We start from the raw sequence: 17,228 nt of genomic DNA on the forward strand, positions 1-17,228 counted from the left end.
GATTACAGGCTTGAGCCACGCGCCCGGCCATGCCTGGCCTTTTTATTTACTTTACTTTTTACTTTACTTTACTGTACTTTACTTTACTTTATTTTTTGAGACGGAGTCTTGCTCTGTCGCTCAGGCTGGCTGGAGTGCAGTGGCACAATCTCGGCTCACTGCAAGCTCCACCTTCTGGGTTCACGTCATTCTCCTGCCTCAACTTCCCAAGTAGCTGGGACTACAGGCGTCCACCACCACGCCCAACTAATTTTTTGTATTTTTAGTAGAGACGGGGTTTCACCATGTTAGCTAGGATGGTCTTGATCTCCTGACCTCGTGATCCACTCGCCTCGGCCTCCCAAAGTGCTGGGATTACAGGCGTGAGCCACCGCACCAGACATAGTACACTTATTTCTATTTTGTTTGTTCGTTGAGAGGGAGTTTTTGCTCTTGTTGCCCAGGCTGAATGCAGTGTCATGATTGTGGCTGACTGCAACCTCTGCCTCCTGGGTTCAAGCAATTCTCCTGCCTTAGACTCCCAAGTAGCTGGAATTACAGGTGTCTGCCACCATGCCCGTATAATTTTTTGTATTTTTAGTAGAGACGGGGTTTCACCGTGTTGGCCAGGCTGGTCTTGAACTCCTGACCTCAGGTGATCCACCCACCTCGGCCTCCTAAAGTGCTAGCATTACAGGTGTGAGCCACCGCGCCCAGCCTGAGCCACCATGCCCAGCCTTGTTTTGTTTTTTGAGACAGGGTCTGGCTCTGTCACCCAGGCTGGAGTGCAATGGTGCAATCTCAGCTCACTGTAACCTCTGCCTCCTGTGCTCAAACCATCCTCTCACCTCAGCCTCCTGAGTAGCTGGGACTATAGGCACATACTACCACATCCAGCTAATTTTTGTATTTTTGGTAGAGACAGGGTTTTGCCATGTTGCCCAGGCTAGTCTCGAATTCCTGGGTTCAAACAATCTGCTGCCTCTGATTCCCAAATTTCTGAGATTACAGGCGTGAGCCACTGTGCCCAGTCAGTACGTTTCTTTTTTTTTCCTCTAAAGATAGGGTCTTGCTATGTTACCCAGGCTGTTCTTGAACTCCTGGGCTCAAGCAATCCTTCCACCTTGGCCTTCCAAAGTGCTGGGACTACAGATGTGAGCCACCAAGCCTGGCTAAGTCACCATGCCCAGTGCTAGCCAATATACTTGTTTTAATGTACAAATTGGACTCTAGCATTCCTCACACTGAAGTATTTATGGGTAAAATTACACATCTGGGATTTGCTTTAAAAGACTCCAGCAGGCCGGGCGCAGTGGCTCAAGCCTGTAATCCCAGCACTTTGGGAGGCCGAGACGGGCGGATCACGAGGTCAGGAGATCGAGACCATCCTGGCTAACACGGTGAAACCCCGTCTCTACTAAAAAATACAAAAAACTAGCCGGGCGAGGTGGCGGGCGCCTGTAGTCCCAGCTACTCGGGAGGCTGAGGCAGGAGAATGGCGTAAACCCGGGAAGCGGAGCTTGCAGTGAGCTGAGATCCGGCCACTGCACTCCAGCCTGGGTGACAGAGCAAAACTCCGTGCCAAAAAAAAAAAAAAAAAAAGACTCCAGCAAAACAAAATAAGTGTAGATGAAGATTGGCAAAATGGTATGCTTGAAGTTCATGACGGGTACGTAGTGGCTCATTATACTATTATCACTAATTTCGTGTGTTTGCTGTTTTCCCTAATGTTTTACAATGTAATTGTCAAGTTATCCATTGTTTTGGAAAAATTTATTGGGCAGCTTCACTTTATTTGGGAAGCACTGCGCACGGCAAATCATTTAGACTTGGTAACACACGTGAGGGAGAAACGGATCTGAATTCCAGTTCTGAAACTGAGGTGACAGTTTCATTAAAGGACAGCAAGGGGACAGCGATCATCCCTGCAGAGTCAAAACAGAGAATTATGGGACCAGGCACCACTATGACAGGTCAAAAACCCCATCTGGGCAGAGCGTGGTGGTTCACACCTGTAACTCGGGAGGCCGAGGTGGGTGGATCATTTGAGGCCAGGAGTTTGAGACCAGCTTGGCCATCACGGTGAAACCCTGTCTCTACCGAAAATACAAAGATTAGCCAGGCGTGGTCACACATGCCTGTAATCCCAGCTCCTTGGGAGGGTGAGGCAGGATAATTGCTTGAACCCAGGAGGCAGAGGTTGCAGTGAGCCGAGATCACGCCATTGCATTCCAGCCTGGGTGAAACAGCAACACTGTCTCAGAGGCGCGCACACACACACACGTTAATTATGGCCCATATCACCTTCTCCCTCGGATTCTACTCTTCTAGTGCCAAGGAATTGCTAACACTGGGCAAGTTCAGCCTAGTCCTTCTGTGAGGATGGAAGACGTCGGACTCATCTCCATGAGACTACCACAAACTGTTGTTGAAAGCTTTATCTGTCCTCACTTAGGGTAAATGAAAAATTTCAAGATCTGGCTACAACTTCATTACTCGAAAAGTAAAATTTCACAGAAAGAGAGGTTGGGGTACTAGCTCTGAAGACAAAGCTTAGATTCAAGCCCAGCTTCACTATTTATACCAGTCCCCTGATTTTGCCATTTCCTTACGATATAGGGCACTCAGGAGCACAAGCCAAGCACATAGTCAGTGTTCAGTAAGTGCTGGCGTGATGAAGTTCAAACAGCACCACTGGTAAACGAAGTTCGGATTTCAGAGGTGGAGACTGTGTATGCAGCCTCAAAGCTGAGTGGATGCCGTGCTGAAATGTCTACATCACAAGCCTTTGAGAAGAATGATGAGGATGTTAGAGGAACGGGCCTCCTGTGGCACCCAGACGTAAACGTTAAAGGAGGCTATTTCATCATATAACAACTTCCGGACTTCTAGAAAAGTGAAAAGAGAGGTTTGGGTAAGGAAGATGAAAGCCTTCCCACCACCCTGCATGCTGACCTAGGGCATCCTTCCTTCTACACTGTTGTTAGATCCTCACGATGGCCAAAAAAATAAAGCATTCTTTAATCTAAACCATCCCCATGGCTCAATCTCTACCTCTTCATCACCAAGGAAAAGCCACTTCTCTTATTTGAAAGATCTGCTGTTCACATAGGCAAACACTACCACAAAGGCTCTCCATCATCCGAATGAAGACACCAGTCAAGGACTTTTACCGCAGCTTTGTTTGCCGCATTCAAATTCCACAATGTAAGGGGTAAAGGGTACAATACACAAAACCCCCAGCATCAAACAAGCCAAACAAAACACCAGCATCACACATTTCCTCTAAATTCACAGTACAAAAGCAAATTATGGAAATGATGCAGGAGAGAGTAACAATGGCATATTTTCTTCATATCGGTCATTAATATTTATTCCCCTGTGAAATGAATTGTTCTAACTTCCATTATTCAACGTGGAAGTTCTGTCCTTGAGGACACCTCAAATTGTGCTATTATGTGGCAGCATCAAAAAGCCAAGCTTGCTCTCTATACCAAGCTTTTTCTTTGTACAAAGTTGTTGCTCCATAAATAGTGCAACAATAAGATCAGGCTGTGCAGTGGCTCACGCCTGTAATCCCAGCACACTGGGAGGCCGAGGTGGGCAGATCACCTGAGGTCAGGAGTTCAAGACTAGCCTGTCTAACATGGCAAAACCCCATCTCTACTAAAAATACAAAATTAGCCGGACACGGTAGCGGGTGCCTGTACCCGGCTACTCGGGAGGCTGAGGCAGGAGAATTGCTTGAACCCAGGAGGCGGAGGTTGCAGTGAGCTGAGATGGTGCCACTGCACTCCAGCCTCACAGAGTGAGATTCCATCTCAGAAACAAAAAACAATAGGATCATTGCACCCTTACCAGGGCTCCTGCAAGGGTCCCCACATGCCTTGTACAGTGAGGTCCTGAGATCAGTACAGTCACAGCTGAGCAGGGCACAGGCACTTCTAAGTAGGAAGGCAAGACAGTACGAGAGAAGTTTCCAGCACTGGAACCTTTCTGCAGTTTACATGACACTTCAGATGAACGAGGTATAGTTTCCCAGAGGAAGTCCAAATTCAGTTCTGATAGCTTCCTCTTGCTCTATCATCACTTTTCAGGGCTCCTTCAACTCTTAAACTTCAAGAAGCTAAGGAGAAAATGACCCTCATCTGCAGGATTTGAGGCTGCAGCCTTTCACTGACTTGGCAGATGGATCCTGAAACCTGCTCGCTGTCAGGCTTTTTTTTTTTTTTTTTTTTTTGAGATGGAGTCTTGCTCTGTCACCCAGGCTGGAGTGCAGTGGCACGATCTTCGCTCACTGCAACCTCTGCCTCCCAGGTTCAAGCAATTCTCCTGCCTCAGCCTCCCAAGTAGCTGGGATTACAGGGGCCCACCACGATGCTCAGCTAATTTTTTGTATTCTAAGTAGAGATGGGGTTTCACCATATTGGCCAGGCTGATCTTGAACTCTTGACCTCACGTGATCGACCTGCTTGGGCCTCCCCAAGTGCTGGGATTACAGGTGTGAGCCACCATACTCGGCATTTTCTTTTCTTTTCTTTTCTTTTTGAGATGGAGTTTTGCTCTTTTGCCTGGGCTGAAGTGCAGTGGCGTGACCTTGGCTCACTGGAACCTCTGCCTCCCGGGTTCAAGTGATTCTCCTGCCTCAGCCTCCCGAGTAGCAGGGATGACAGGCATGCGGCATCACGCCCAGCTAAGTTTTTGTATTTTTAGTAGAGACTCCATCTCAAAAACAAACAAACAAACAAACAAAAACGTATTTTAAATTACCATTGATTTTTACTACTTTTTTTTTTTTTTGAGACGGAGTCTTGCTCTGTCACCAGGCTGGAGTGCAGTGGCACAATCTCAGCTCACCGCAAGCTCCACCAACTGGGGTCAAGCGATTCTCCTGCCTCAGCCTCCCGAGTAGCTGGGACTACAGGCACCCACCACCACACCCAGCTAATTTTTGTATTTTTAGTAGAGATGGGGTTTCACCATATTGGCCAGGATGGTCTCGATCTCTTGACCCTGTGATCCACCCGCCTCGGCCTCCCAAACTGCTGGGATTACAGGCGTGAGCCACTGCGCCCAGATGATTTTTACTAAACTTTTAAGCTTTAGTTTAGGCAACAGATCACAACTTCTTTCCCCAGTTAGTAACACCCAGATTGTTTCAGATCCCCAAATGGGAAGTCCAAAATATCATGCTGTAGAATTCCTATGTCTTAGCTTCTGCAGTGTTTCTCTGCAAAGGGGCCAGGATGACCCCAGCATTCCTGTCTTCACTCTCAGAGCTGTACAAATTATGCTTTTCAATGTATTCTTGGACAAGATCTGGTACCAAGTAGCGAATGCTCTGGCCCCTTCTGAGGGCTCTCCGGATTTTTGTGGATGAGATGTCATTAGTGATCCATTCATTTACCACGTGAATGTTGCTCCGGTATTTCCACAGCACGTCCGATTCATAGATAAATTTCTGAGCATCATTTCCAGCCCGAGTTACACATATGAGCCCATAGTTGGCCACGATTTGGGTGATGTCTTCACTCTTCCACAAATTGGGCACAGCAAAGGACTCCAATAAATCTGCCCCACACAGCAGCTTGACCTTTGGCACCGCTGGGAAGAATAAAACAGAGCTTTGGGGTACGATTTTTCTTCCCCTCTACCTCCTCCAAGTGGAAAGGGGTTTACTTTTCTAATAACCTGCTGTATCAAAATGAAGGTATGTACGTGCTTTTCAAGAATTAGGGTTCAGGCCGAGTGTGGTGGCTCACGCCTGTAATCCCAGCACTCTGGGAGGCCGAGGCGGGTGGATCACTCAAGGTCAGGAGTTTGAGACCAGCCTAACCAACATGGTGAAATACCGTCTCTACTAAAAATACAAAATTAGCCGGGGGTGGTGGCGCATGCTTGTAACCCCAGATACTCGGGAGGCTGAGGCAGGAGAATCGCTTGAACTTGGGAGGCAGAGGTTGCAGTAAGCCAAGATCATGCCATCGCACTCTAGCCTAGGCAACAAGAGCAAAACTCCGTCTCAAAAAAAAAAAAAAAGAATGACAGTTCACAGTTTTTATGAGAATCAGATTCCCAAAACAGACCCAGGACACCTCAAAGATGAGAGACCACTGCAGGAGAAATAAGCTCCCAGTGCCTTTTACTCTCCTTCGTTTCATGAAACTAACAAGGGGCATTTTCCAGACACCCACAAGTGTGCAATATAAAACAAATAAAGGCCAGGCATAGTGGCTGACACCTGTAATCCTAGCACTTTGGGAGGCCGAGGCAGGAGGACTGCTTGGGGCCAGGAGTTGAAGACCAACCTGGCCAACATAGCGAGACTCTATCTCTGAAAAAAAACAAATAAATAAGGCCCAGGTGCCATGGTTCACGCCTGTAATCCCAGCACTTTGGGAGGCTGAGGCGGGCAGATCACAAGGTCAGGAGATCGAGACTATCCTGGCTAATACGGTGAAACCCCATCTCTACTAAAAGTACAAAAAAAATTAGATGGGTGTGGTGGCGGGCACCTGTAGTCCCAGCTGCTTGGGAAGCTGAGGCAGGAGAATGACGTGAACCCGAGAGGCGAAGCTTGCAATGAGCCGAGATCACTCCACTGCACTCTAGCCTGGGCAACAGAGCAAGACTGCCTCAAAAAAAAAAAAAAAAAAAAAAATACACAGAGGTTTGCTCAGCTATAGAATCTTATCAACTCTAGTCCATGGGTCCTGCTAAAACATACAAACCTTTTGTTTTTGGCTCTAGCGATTTCTTTTGACTAGAATCTTGTTTTTCAGTCCACTTCCTCTTCCTTCCAAGCCTTTCTAGCGTAGGTGAGTTCTGCGGGTGATCACTGTTACTAGCCTCCAATTTCTCTTGATGGTGTCTATAAAACAACAAAACAACAGAATATTTCTCCTTCTCACATGCTCCATTAAAATATAACATGAACATTATTTATAGCAGGCGCGGCGGCTCATGCCTGTAATCCCAGAACTTTGGGAGGCCGAGGCAGACCGATCACAAGGTCAGGAGATCGAGACCATCCTGGCTAACACGGTGAAACCTCGTCTCTACTAAACATACAAAAAATTAGCTGGGCGTGGTGGCGGGCGCCTGTAATCCCAGCTACTCGGGAGGCTGAGGCAGGAGAATCACTTGAACCTGGGAGGCAGAGGTTGCAGTGAGCCAAGATCACACCATTGCACTCCAGCCTGGGCGACAGAGTGAGACTCCGTCTCAAAAAAAGGAAAAAAAAAAAAGAATATCATTAACATTACTTATTTATTTATTATTTTGAGATGGTGCCTTGCTCTGTTGCCCAGGCTGGAGTGCAGTGTGCAATCTTGGCTCACTGTAACCTGTGGCTCCTGGGTTAAAACAATTCTCTTGCCTCAGCCTCCTGAGCAGCTGGGATTACAGGTGCGCACCACCACGCGCGGCTAATTTTTTTGGTATTTTTAGTAGTAATGGGGTTTCACCATGTTGGGCAGGCTGGTCTTGAACTTCTGACCTCAAGCGACCTGCCCACCTCAGCCTCCCAAAGTGCTGGGATTATAGGCCCCTGGCCAACAATATTTATTATATGCCACACATTACGCTGAATCCTTTACATGGATTATCTGATTAAGTCTTCTCAGCATAAGATGACTGTTGTGGAAGACTAAAAAAAATTAAAAATCTTCTCTGCCGGGCATGGTGGCTCACGCCTGTAATCTCAGCACTTTGGGAGGCCAAAGTGGGTGGATCACCTGAGATCAGGAGTTCAAGACACAGCCTGACCAACATGGAGAAACCCGGTCTCTGCTAAAAATACAAAATTAGCTGGGTGTCGTGGTGCACGCCTGTAATCCCAGCTACTTGGGAGGCTGAGGCAGGAGAATCGCTTGAACCCAGGAGGTGGAGGTTGCAGTGAGCCATGATCGCGCCATTGCACTCCAGCCTGGGCAGAAGAGCAAAATTCCATCTCAAAAGAAAAAAAAAAATCTTCTCAACATCCTGTATCATAAATATTATCTCCATAAGGGAGGGGAAAAAGGAGGCTTACAGTTGCAACTCCAGCTCCTAGCACAGTCTATGAAACACAGGAGGCATTCAATAACAACTTGAGTGAGTGAATGTTTGGGGGTTTTTGGGTTTGTTTTTTAGAGACACAGGCTCACTCTATTGACCAGGATGGAGCACAGTGGCACAATCGTAGCTCGCCGCAACCAAGAACTTCTGGGCTCAAGTGATCCTACTGCCTCAGCCTCCCAAATAGCTGGGACTACAGGCACGTGCCACCATGTTCAGCTAACTTTTGTTTGTTTGTTTGTTTGTTTGAGGCGGAGTCTCGCTCTGTCGCCCGGACTGGAGTGCAGTGGCCAGATCTCAGCTCACTGCAAGCTCTGCCTCCCGGGTTTACGCCATTCTCCTGCCTCAGCCTCCCGAGTAGCTGGGACTACAGGTGCCCACCACCTCGCCCGGCTAGTTTTTTTTTGTATTTTTAGTAGAGACGGGGTTTCACCGTGTTAGCCAGGATGGTCTCGATCTCCTGACCTCGTGATCCGCCCGTCTCGGCCTCCCAAAGGAAGGGGACCTAAGCAGGATTTGTGTATAGCTCTATTCTGGGCTGGCAGCAGGGTGCCCACTGTTTCCAAACTGTGCAAGGTTACCCAAATAACATCAACTACACTTGTGGGATCCAACTGTGGGCCTTTATTCCCTACATCCCAACCCTGATGACTATTTAATGGGCGATAAGGTTCTATAAAGCCAGAGGGTTGGGCAGGGCTGTGGCCCAGGAACTTGGTCCCTCATGGGATAATTTTTTGCCATCAAGCAGTGGAGACTCTTCTCCTTGCCAAGTCTGAAAAGGAAGTCCTCTTGAGAGATCACTGTGCGAGATATTTCCTACTGGCTCAGTGCCCAATCCTGCCCAACATACTTCCCAGAGGTCCTTGCAGCAGGTTCTGGACTTGACTGCAATTCTGCTAATGAGATTCTCTCCTGAGAGATCTGGAAGGCAGAAGGAGGACAGAGGCCATCGTCCTGGGACTGTGGAGCCTGATAAGTAACCTTTTTTTTTTGAAACTGAGTCTTGCTCTGCTGCCCAGGCTGGAGTGCAGTGGCGCAATCTCAGCTCACTGCAACCTCCACCTCCTGGGTTCAAGCGATTCTCCCGCCTCAGCCTCCCAAGTGGCTTGGACTACAGGCATGTGCCACCACACCCAGCTAATTTTTGTATTTTTAGTAGAGACGGGGTTTTCCCATGTTGGCCAGGGTGGTCTCGAACTCCTGACCTCAGGTGATCCACCCACCTTGGCCTCCCAAAGTTCTAGGATTATAGGCGTGAGCTATGATGCCCAGCCTGATCCTATTGTTGCGCTGTTTATAGCCAGTAATCATTTCTAGTATGGGTGTGGTGGCTAGACGCTGGAGTCCACTGTCCTGTCGTCACCAACTTCAGGAGACTGAGACAGTTCAATAGCAGCAGAAGCAGAATTGGTTTGCTGAACTCTGACGGCAACATCAGAGGAGTGACCTTGACTTCCACTTCTCCAGCTCTTTTAGATTTTTTTTTTTTTGAGACAGTCTCACTCTGTTGCCCAGGCTGGAGTGTAGTGGCACAATTTCAGTTCACCGCAACCTCCGCCTCCCAGGTTCAGACAATTCTCCTGCCTCAGCCAACCTAGTAGCTGGGATTACAGGCATGGGCCCAGCTAATTTTGTATTTTTAGTAGAGACAGGATTTCACCATGTTGGCCAGGCTGGTCTTGAACTCCTGGACTCAGGTGATCTGCCTGCCTCAGCCTCCGAAAGTGCTGGGATTATAGTCATGAGCTATCACGCCCGGCCTCAGCTCTTTTAAGTACTTTTTGCCAAAGTACTTAAATCTTTTTCCACTTAAAATACCCAGAGTGGTTTCTATTTCCTAGTCTGAACCCAAATGATACTATCAGTAACTGGAAGGTTCAGAACTCTAAGAACAGATACTAAACAGAAAGTCTTTTCAGAAAGCCCTTTCATTTTAAACTCAGGATAACAATAGGCCAGGCATGGTAGTTCACATTTTTTTTTTTTTTTTTTTTTTTTTTTTTTTTGAGGCGGAGTCTCGCTCTGTCGCCGGGACTGGAGTGCAGTGGCCGGCTCTCAGCTCACTGCAAGCTCCGCCTCCCGGGTTTACACCATTCTCCTGCCTCAGCCTCCCGAGTAGCTGAGACTACAGGCACCCGCCACCTCACCTGGCTAGTTTTTGTATTTTTAGTAGAGACGGAGTTTCACCGTGTTAGCCAGGATGGTCTCGATCTCCTGACCTCGTGATCCGCCCGTCTCGGCCTCCCAAAGTGCTGGGATTACAGGCTTGAGCCACCGCGCCCGGCCGGTAGTTCACATTTGTAATCTAGCACTTTGGAAGGCCTAGGTGGGAGGATTGCTTGAGGCCAGGAGTTTGAGATCAGCCTAGGCAACATAGCGAGGCCCCATCTCCAGCAAAAGAAAGAAAAGAAAGTTTTTTTTTGTTTTTTTTTTTTGAGACGGAGTCTCGCTCTGTCGCCCGGGCTGGAGTGCAGTGGCCGGATCTCAGCTCACTGCAAGCTCCGCCTCCCGGGTTTACGCCATTCTCCTGCCTCAGCCTCCTGAGTAGCTGGGACTACAGGCGCCTGCCACCTCGCCCGGCTAGTTTTTTGTATTTTTTAGTAGAGACGGTGTTTCACCGTGTTAGCCAGGATGGTCTCGATCTCCTGACCTCGTGATCCGCCCATCTCGGCCTCCCAAAGTGCTGGGATTACAGGCTTGAGCCACCACGCTGGCCACCTGTCTCTTTTATACTTAGACTGATGATAATAACATCTTCTGCCAATTTTGCCTTTCTCATTTGGGGCACAGACAGGCCAGGCAGGCTTCCTCTGTTTTCTAACAGTGATATCACATAGTAGCAAGCATGCAAACATCTTTTTTTTTGAGATGGAGTCTTGCTCTGTCACCTAGGCTGGAGTGCATCGGCACAATCTCGGCTCACTGCAACCTCCAACCCCGGGGTTCAAGCAAATCTCCTGCCTCAGCCTCCCAAGTAGCTGGGATTACAGGTGTGCGCCACCACGCCCGGCTAACTTTTGTATTTTTAGTAGAGACGGGTTTTCACCATGTTGGCCAGGCTGGTCTCGAACTCCTGACCTCAGGTGATCCACCTGCCTCAGCCTCCCAAGTAGCTGGGATTACAGGCGTGCACCACCACGCCCGGCTAACTTTTGTATTTTTAGTAGAGACGGGTTTTCACCATGTTGGCCAGGCTGGTCTCGAACTCCTGACCTCAGGTGATCCACCTGCCTCAGCCTCCCAAAGTGCTGGGATTACAGGCGTGAGCCACCGCACCTGGCTGCAAACAGCTTAAAACATAAGGAAAGACACAGAAGGGCTAAGGAAGATCCATCCTTTGGTGCTGTGCTCTACAGTCTTGTAGTAACCTTCCACAGGAAAGGCTTACAACACACGTGACAGTTTTGCAAATCTGTATGGTCACAGATGTAAGCAACATTGAAACATGGTATAAACATAAGCCGCTAAGCCATTTACACAGAACTGACAAAGTTGATTACACCATAAATACCTTAGCACCTTAAGAGTCTCTTTCCACTCCTTCTGAAGACTTTCCCATGTATCGACTTCCACCCATTTGGAATTCTTGGTGGCAAGTTCTGCCATGATGACCCGGTGATACGCAGGAATGAGTCCTTTCTTCTTGTAGGCATCACCAACAGGAGAGATGATGCCTTTGACAACTGTGTATCTTCCTGGATAAAGAGTTAGGTTTCACACTAGGTATAACAAATTCAATTTTATGCACGATCAATATTATTTGTTTTGTTTTGTTTGTTGAGACAGAGTGTTGCTCTGTTCCCCAGGCTGCACTGGTGTGATCTCGGCTCACTGCAACCTCTGCCTCCTAGGTTGAAGCGATTCTGACTCAGCCTCCCGAGCAGCTGGGATTACAGGCGCATACCACCATGCTGGCTAATTTTTGTATTTTTAGTAGAGACGGGGTTTTCACCATGTTAGCCAAGAGGTCTCCAACTCCTCACCTCAAGTGATCTGCCTGCTTCAGCCTCCCAAAGTGCTGGGACTACAGGCATGAGTCACCGTGCCTGGCCAATATTGTTTTATAATCACAGATTCTCTTTCTTTAGGGATTCCAGCTTATTAGCTGATTGATCAATTAATTGACTGAAATTGTGGTAAAATATACCCAAGTGTACAGTTCTATGATATTAAGTACAAACACGCTGTTGTGCAACCATTGCTCCTATCCATCTCCAGAATTTTCTCACCTTCCGCAACTGGAACTCTGTGCCTCACCTCATTCCCCATACAGTTAAATTTCTACTGATTGGCCGGGCGCGGTGGCTCAAGCCTGTAATCCCAGCACTTTGGGAGGCCGAGACGGGCGGATCACGAGGTCAGGAGATCGAGACCATCCTGGCTAACACGGTGAAACCCCGTCTCTACTAAAAAAAATACAAAAAAATTAGCCGGGCGAGATGGCGGGCGCCTGTAGTCCCAGCTACTCGGGAGGCTGAGGCGAGAGAATGGCGTAAACCCGGGAGGCGGAGCTTGCAGTGAGCTGAGATCCGGCCACTGCACTCCAGCCCGGGCGACAGAGCGAGACTCCGTCTCAACAAAAAAAAAAAAAAAAAAAAAAAAAAAAAAATTTCTACTGATATTGCCAAAGTGCTTTGTAAAAAGCCTTAATTTGTATTGTCCACCTAGATGTATGCAAAAGCCCATTTCTCAATGTCATAGGCAAATAGTGAGCTTTAGCAGCCATCCATCCATCTCCCTATCAGCATATTATATGATCATTTATGTAACAAAAAAATCGAGGCCAGGCGTGGTGGCTCACATCTGTAATCCCAGTGCTTTGGGAGACCGAGGCAGGAGAGTCACTTGAGCCCAGGAGCTCAACACCAACATGGGCAAAATAGTGGGACTCAGTTTCTACAAAAAATTAAAAAATTAGCCAGATGCGGTGGCATGCCTGTAGTCACAGCTACTTAGGAGCCTGAGGCAGGCGGCTCACTTAAGCCCGGGAGGTAAAGGCTGTAGTGAGCTGTGATCTTGCCACTGTACTCCAGCCTGCCCAGCCAGGGTGACAGAGTGAGAACCATTTCCAAAAAAAAAAAAAAAAAAAAAAAAATCTGTGTTATACACACAAATGTTTGCATATAAATTATACAAAGAAGAGTGGAAGGATACACATTAAACTGTTATTGTTATGTTATGTTACGGTGGCTCATGCCTGTAATTCCAGCACTTTGGGAGGCCGAAGTGGGGGGATCACTTGAGAACAGGAGTTCAAGAGCAGCCTGGTCAACATGGTGAAACCCCATTTCTACTAAAAATACAAAAATAGGCTGGGCATGGTGGTGTGTGCCTGTAATCCCAGTTACTGGGGAGGCTGAGGCAAGAGAATCGCTTGAATCCAGGAAGTGGAGGTTGCAGTGAGCCAAGACCAGGCCACGGCACTCCAGCCTGAGCGACAAAGCAAGGCTCTATAGAGTCGAGGTATCGCCACATTGGCCAGGCTGATCTCAAACTCCTAACCTCAGGTAATCTGCCCCCTCTGGCTCTCGAAGTGCTGGGATTACAGGTGTGAGCCACCACACCCAGCCTATTCATGCATTGTTGTTTTTTTTTTTTCGAGATGGAGTCTCCTCTGTCACCCAGGCTGAAGTGCAGTGGCACCATGTTGGCTCACTGCAAGTTCCGCCTCCCGGGTTCATGCCATTCTCCTGCCTCAGCCTCCCGAGTAGCTGGGACTATAGGCGCCCGCCATCACACCCGGCTAATTTTTTTGTATTTTTAGTAGAGATGGGGTTTCACGGTGTTAGCCAGGATGATCTCAATCTCCTGACCTTGTGCTCTGTCCACCTCGGCCTCCCAAAGTGCTGGGATTACAGGCGTGAGCCACCACACCCAGCCTCATTGTTTATGAAAACTTTTAGCCGGGTGTGGTGGCTCACGCCTGTGATCCCAGCACTTTGGGAGGCCTGAGGTTAGGAGTTTGAGACCAGCCTGACCAACATGGAGAAACCCTGTCTCTACTAAAAATACAAAAAATTAGCTGGGCGTGGTGGCGCATGCCTGTAATCCCAGTTACTCAGGAGGGTGAGGCAGGAGAATTGCTTGAACCCAGGAGTTGGAGGCTGCAGTGAGCCGAGATTGTGCCACTGCACTCCAGCCTGGGCAACAAGAGTGAAACTCCATCACAAAAGAGAGACAAAGAGAGAAAGAAAAAAGAAAATTTTAAAAGCCGTGTCTGATCCTGGAGGTTTTATGTCTGCTAAAGTACACGCTTTCGCTTTCTGCCTGAAGTAATGGGAAAGTCCTGAAGTAGATTCAGCACAGGGATGACAGAGTCTAATTCCTTCTTTCTGGGAGGGTGGGCAGGGTCTTGCTCTGATGTCCAGGCTGGTGGGCAAAGGTGCAATCATGGCTCACGGTAGCCTAGACCTCCCAGGCTCAAGCAGTCCTCCTACTTCAGTCTCCTGAGTAGCTGGGACCACAGGCACATGCCACCATATCTGGCTAATTTTTATAATTTTTTTGTAAAGATGAGGTCTCTCTCTGTGTCCCAGGTTGGTCTCAAACTCCTGGCCTCAAGTGCTCCTCCCACCTCAGCCTCCCGAAGCACTGGGATTACAGGTGTGAGCCACTGTACCTGGCGTATTTTCTATGCTACAGGTCATAGCCAGATGCTCAATTCTTCCCTCATACTTCACCCTCTTTCTTGGCTAAGAATTCATTGTACAAGGGAGCAGGACAGCATGTTTGTGCCCAGTGGATGAAATGTGCATTCTGAAACAGACCCAGCCATGCTGGTTCTCTAGTCTTTTTTTTTTTTTTTTTGTCTCCAGGCTAGAGTGCAGTGGCGCGATCTGGCTCACTGCAACCTCCACCTCCCAGGTTCAAGCAATTCTACTGCCTCAGCCTCCTGAGTAGCTGGGACTACAAGCATAGCTAATTATTGTATTTTTTAGTAGAGACGGGGTTTTTACCATGTTGGCTAGGATGGTCTCAATTTCTTGACCTTGTGATCCGCCCGTCTCTGCCTTCCAAAATGCTGGGATTGCAGGTGTGAGCCACCATGCCTGTCTAGTTCTCTAGTCTTAAGGTGCTTTTAGCTACTGCTCCTACCTGTTCCATTCATGTAGTCCTTGGCCAGCTCAAACAACCTGAGGTGCATGTTGGTGATGGGATTGAAGGAACCACAAGCAAGGAGAACCACTTCAGTTTTCTCGGAATTGTCCATGGTAAAAACTTGAAGTTGTTGATCTAAATGGAAAACTGTGACACCTCCCTTATTGTCTACAAAGGAAAAAGAAAATAAATTCGGTTACACATTTTTTTTGTCTAAGATGAGGTCTTGCTCTGCCACCCTGGCTAGAACATAATGGTGCAACCACAGCTGACGGCACCCTCAGACTCCTGGGCTCAAGTGATGCTCCCACCTCAGCCTCTAAAGTAGCTGGGAACACAGGCACACACCAAAGAGATTGGCTAATTATTTTTAAAACTAATTTTTGTAGAGATAGGGGTCTTGCTATGTTGCCCAGGCTAGTATCAGACTACTAGTCTCAAGCAATCCTTCCACCTCAGTCTCTCAAAGTGCTGGGATTACAAGCATGAGTCACCATGCCCGCCCAGTTATAGGTCTTTTGATGTCCTTCCATGTTCTCATTCACAATAGATGGATTAAAAGTATTTGGCTTAGGCCGGGCGCGGTGGCTCACACTTGTAATCCCAGCACTTTGAGAGGCCGAGGTGGGCGGATCACGAGGTCAGGAGATCGAGACCATCCTGGCTAACACAGTGAAACCCCGTCTCTACTGAAAATACAAAAAAATTAGCCGGGCATCGTGGCAGTCACCTGTAGTCCCAGCTACTTGGGAGGCTGAAGCAGAATGGCATGAACCAGGGAGGCAGAGCTTGCAGTGAGCTGAGATGGCACCCCACTGCACTCCAGCCTGGGCGACAGAGCGAGACTCCGTCTCAAAAAAAAAAAAAAAAAGGATTTGGCTTCGGCTGGGCGTGGTAGCTCACGCCTGTAATTCCAGCACTTTAGGAGACTGGGGCAGGTGGATCATGAGGTCAAGAGATCAAGACCATCCTGGCCAACATGGTGAAACCCCATCTTTACTAAAAATACAAAAATTAGCTGGGTGTAGTGGCACATGCCTATAATCCCAGCTACTTGGGAGGCTGAGGCAGGAGAACCACTTGAACCCGAGAGGCGGAGGTTGCAGTGGCCAAGATCGCGCCATTGCACCCCAGCCTGGTGACAGAGCGAGACTCCATCTCAAAAAGAAAAAGAAAAAAAATTTTGGCTTCAATCATTATGCTAACTGTAAAAATGCTTCCACATCTCCAACCCTCCTTTTCAATGTGAAATTTGCAGCTCCCACCATGAAGAGATGGAAGTGACTTCTCCACATTTTTTGACTTGCTTTGGCCAAAAGAATGTGGCACAAGTGATAGTGTGGAGGATGCCAGAACACGTGGGAGCGCAGCAATGCTCCCACGGATAGATATCCAACCCCCGCCCCCATGTGGGGAACACGGCCATCCCCGACCAGCCAACAACTACAGTCCCTCTGCTCAGACACATGATAGACCCAAGTGAGGTCAACCAAACCTGGCTCAGATCGTCAAGCCAACAAGCTGACCTAGTCTCAAAAACAAAAATTAGTGTTCATTATCATATGTCACTCAAGTTTTGTGATCGCACTATTGTGGCCACAGTTAATTAACACAACAATATTATCATCTACCAAATATAGCATTTTTGCCTTTTAATCAACATGATAGTAACATCATAATTTTCCACTGAATAGAATTTACAAACCTCTTTTTCATATCAATTATTCCACTGATCCTTCCATAACCCTAATGAAGTAACGTAAGGCATCCAATTTTAAATTTTTATTTTATTATTGTTATTTTTTTTGAGATGGAGTCTCGCTCTGTCGCCCGGGCTGGAGTGCTGTGGCCGGATCTCAGCTCACTGCAAGCTCCGCCTCCCGGGTTCACGCCATTCTCCTGCCTCAGCCTCCCGAGTAGCTGGGACTACAGGCGCCCGACACCACGCCCGGCTAATTTTTTGTATTTTTAGTAGAGACGGGATTTCACCGGGTTAGCCAGGATGGTCTTGATCTCCTGACCTCGTGATCCGCCCGTCTCAGCCTCCCAAAGTACTGAGATTACAGGCTTGAGCCACCGCGCCCGGCCTT

General features: G+C 48.1%; 1 protein-coding gene across 3 annotated transcripts in view; it reads right to left on the reverse strand.

Annotated features, from left to right (window-relative positions):
- Positions 1-2,402: 2,402 nt before the first annotated feature.
- The window catches only part of NMNAT1 (nicotinamide nucleotide adenylyltransferase 1), a 42,940-nt gene continuing 28,114 nt past the window's right edge, over positions 2,403-17,228 (reverse strand). For all 3 annotated transcript variants that reach the window (XM_033228441.1, XM_033228443.1, XM_033228442.1), the window contains 4 exons: positions 15,136-15,306; positions 11,552-11,735; positions 6,711-6,850; positions 2,403-5,583 (listed from right to left, as the gene is read on the reverse strand). In XM_033228441.1, the coding sequence (XP_033084332.1) occupies positions 5,183-5,583; positions 6,711-6,850; positions 11,552-11,735; positions 15,136-15,250 (840 nt within the window). In that variant the 5' untranslated portion in view covers positions 15,251-15,306 and the 3' untranslated portion in view covers positions 2,403-5,182. The remainder of the gene's footprint in view (positions 5,584-6,710; positions 6,851-11,551; positions 11,736-15,135; positions 15,307-17,228) is intronic.

This window comes from Trachypithecus francoisi, unplaced genomic scaffold (genome assembly GCF_009764315.1).
Source record: "Trachypithecus francoisi isolate TF-2019V2 unplaced genomic scaffold, Tfra_2.0 Lachesis_group12, whole genome shotgun sequence".
Taxonomy (NCBI): domain Eukaryota; kingdom Metazoa; phylum Chordata; class Mammalia; order Primates; family Cercopithecidae; genus Trachypithecus; species Trachypithecus francoisi.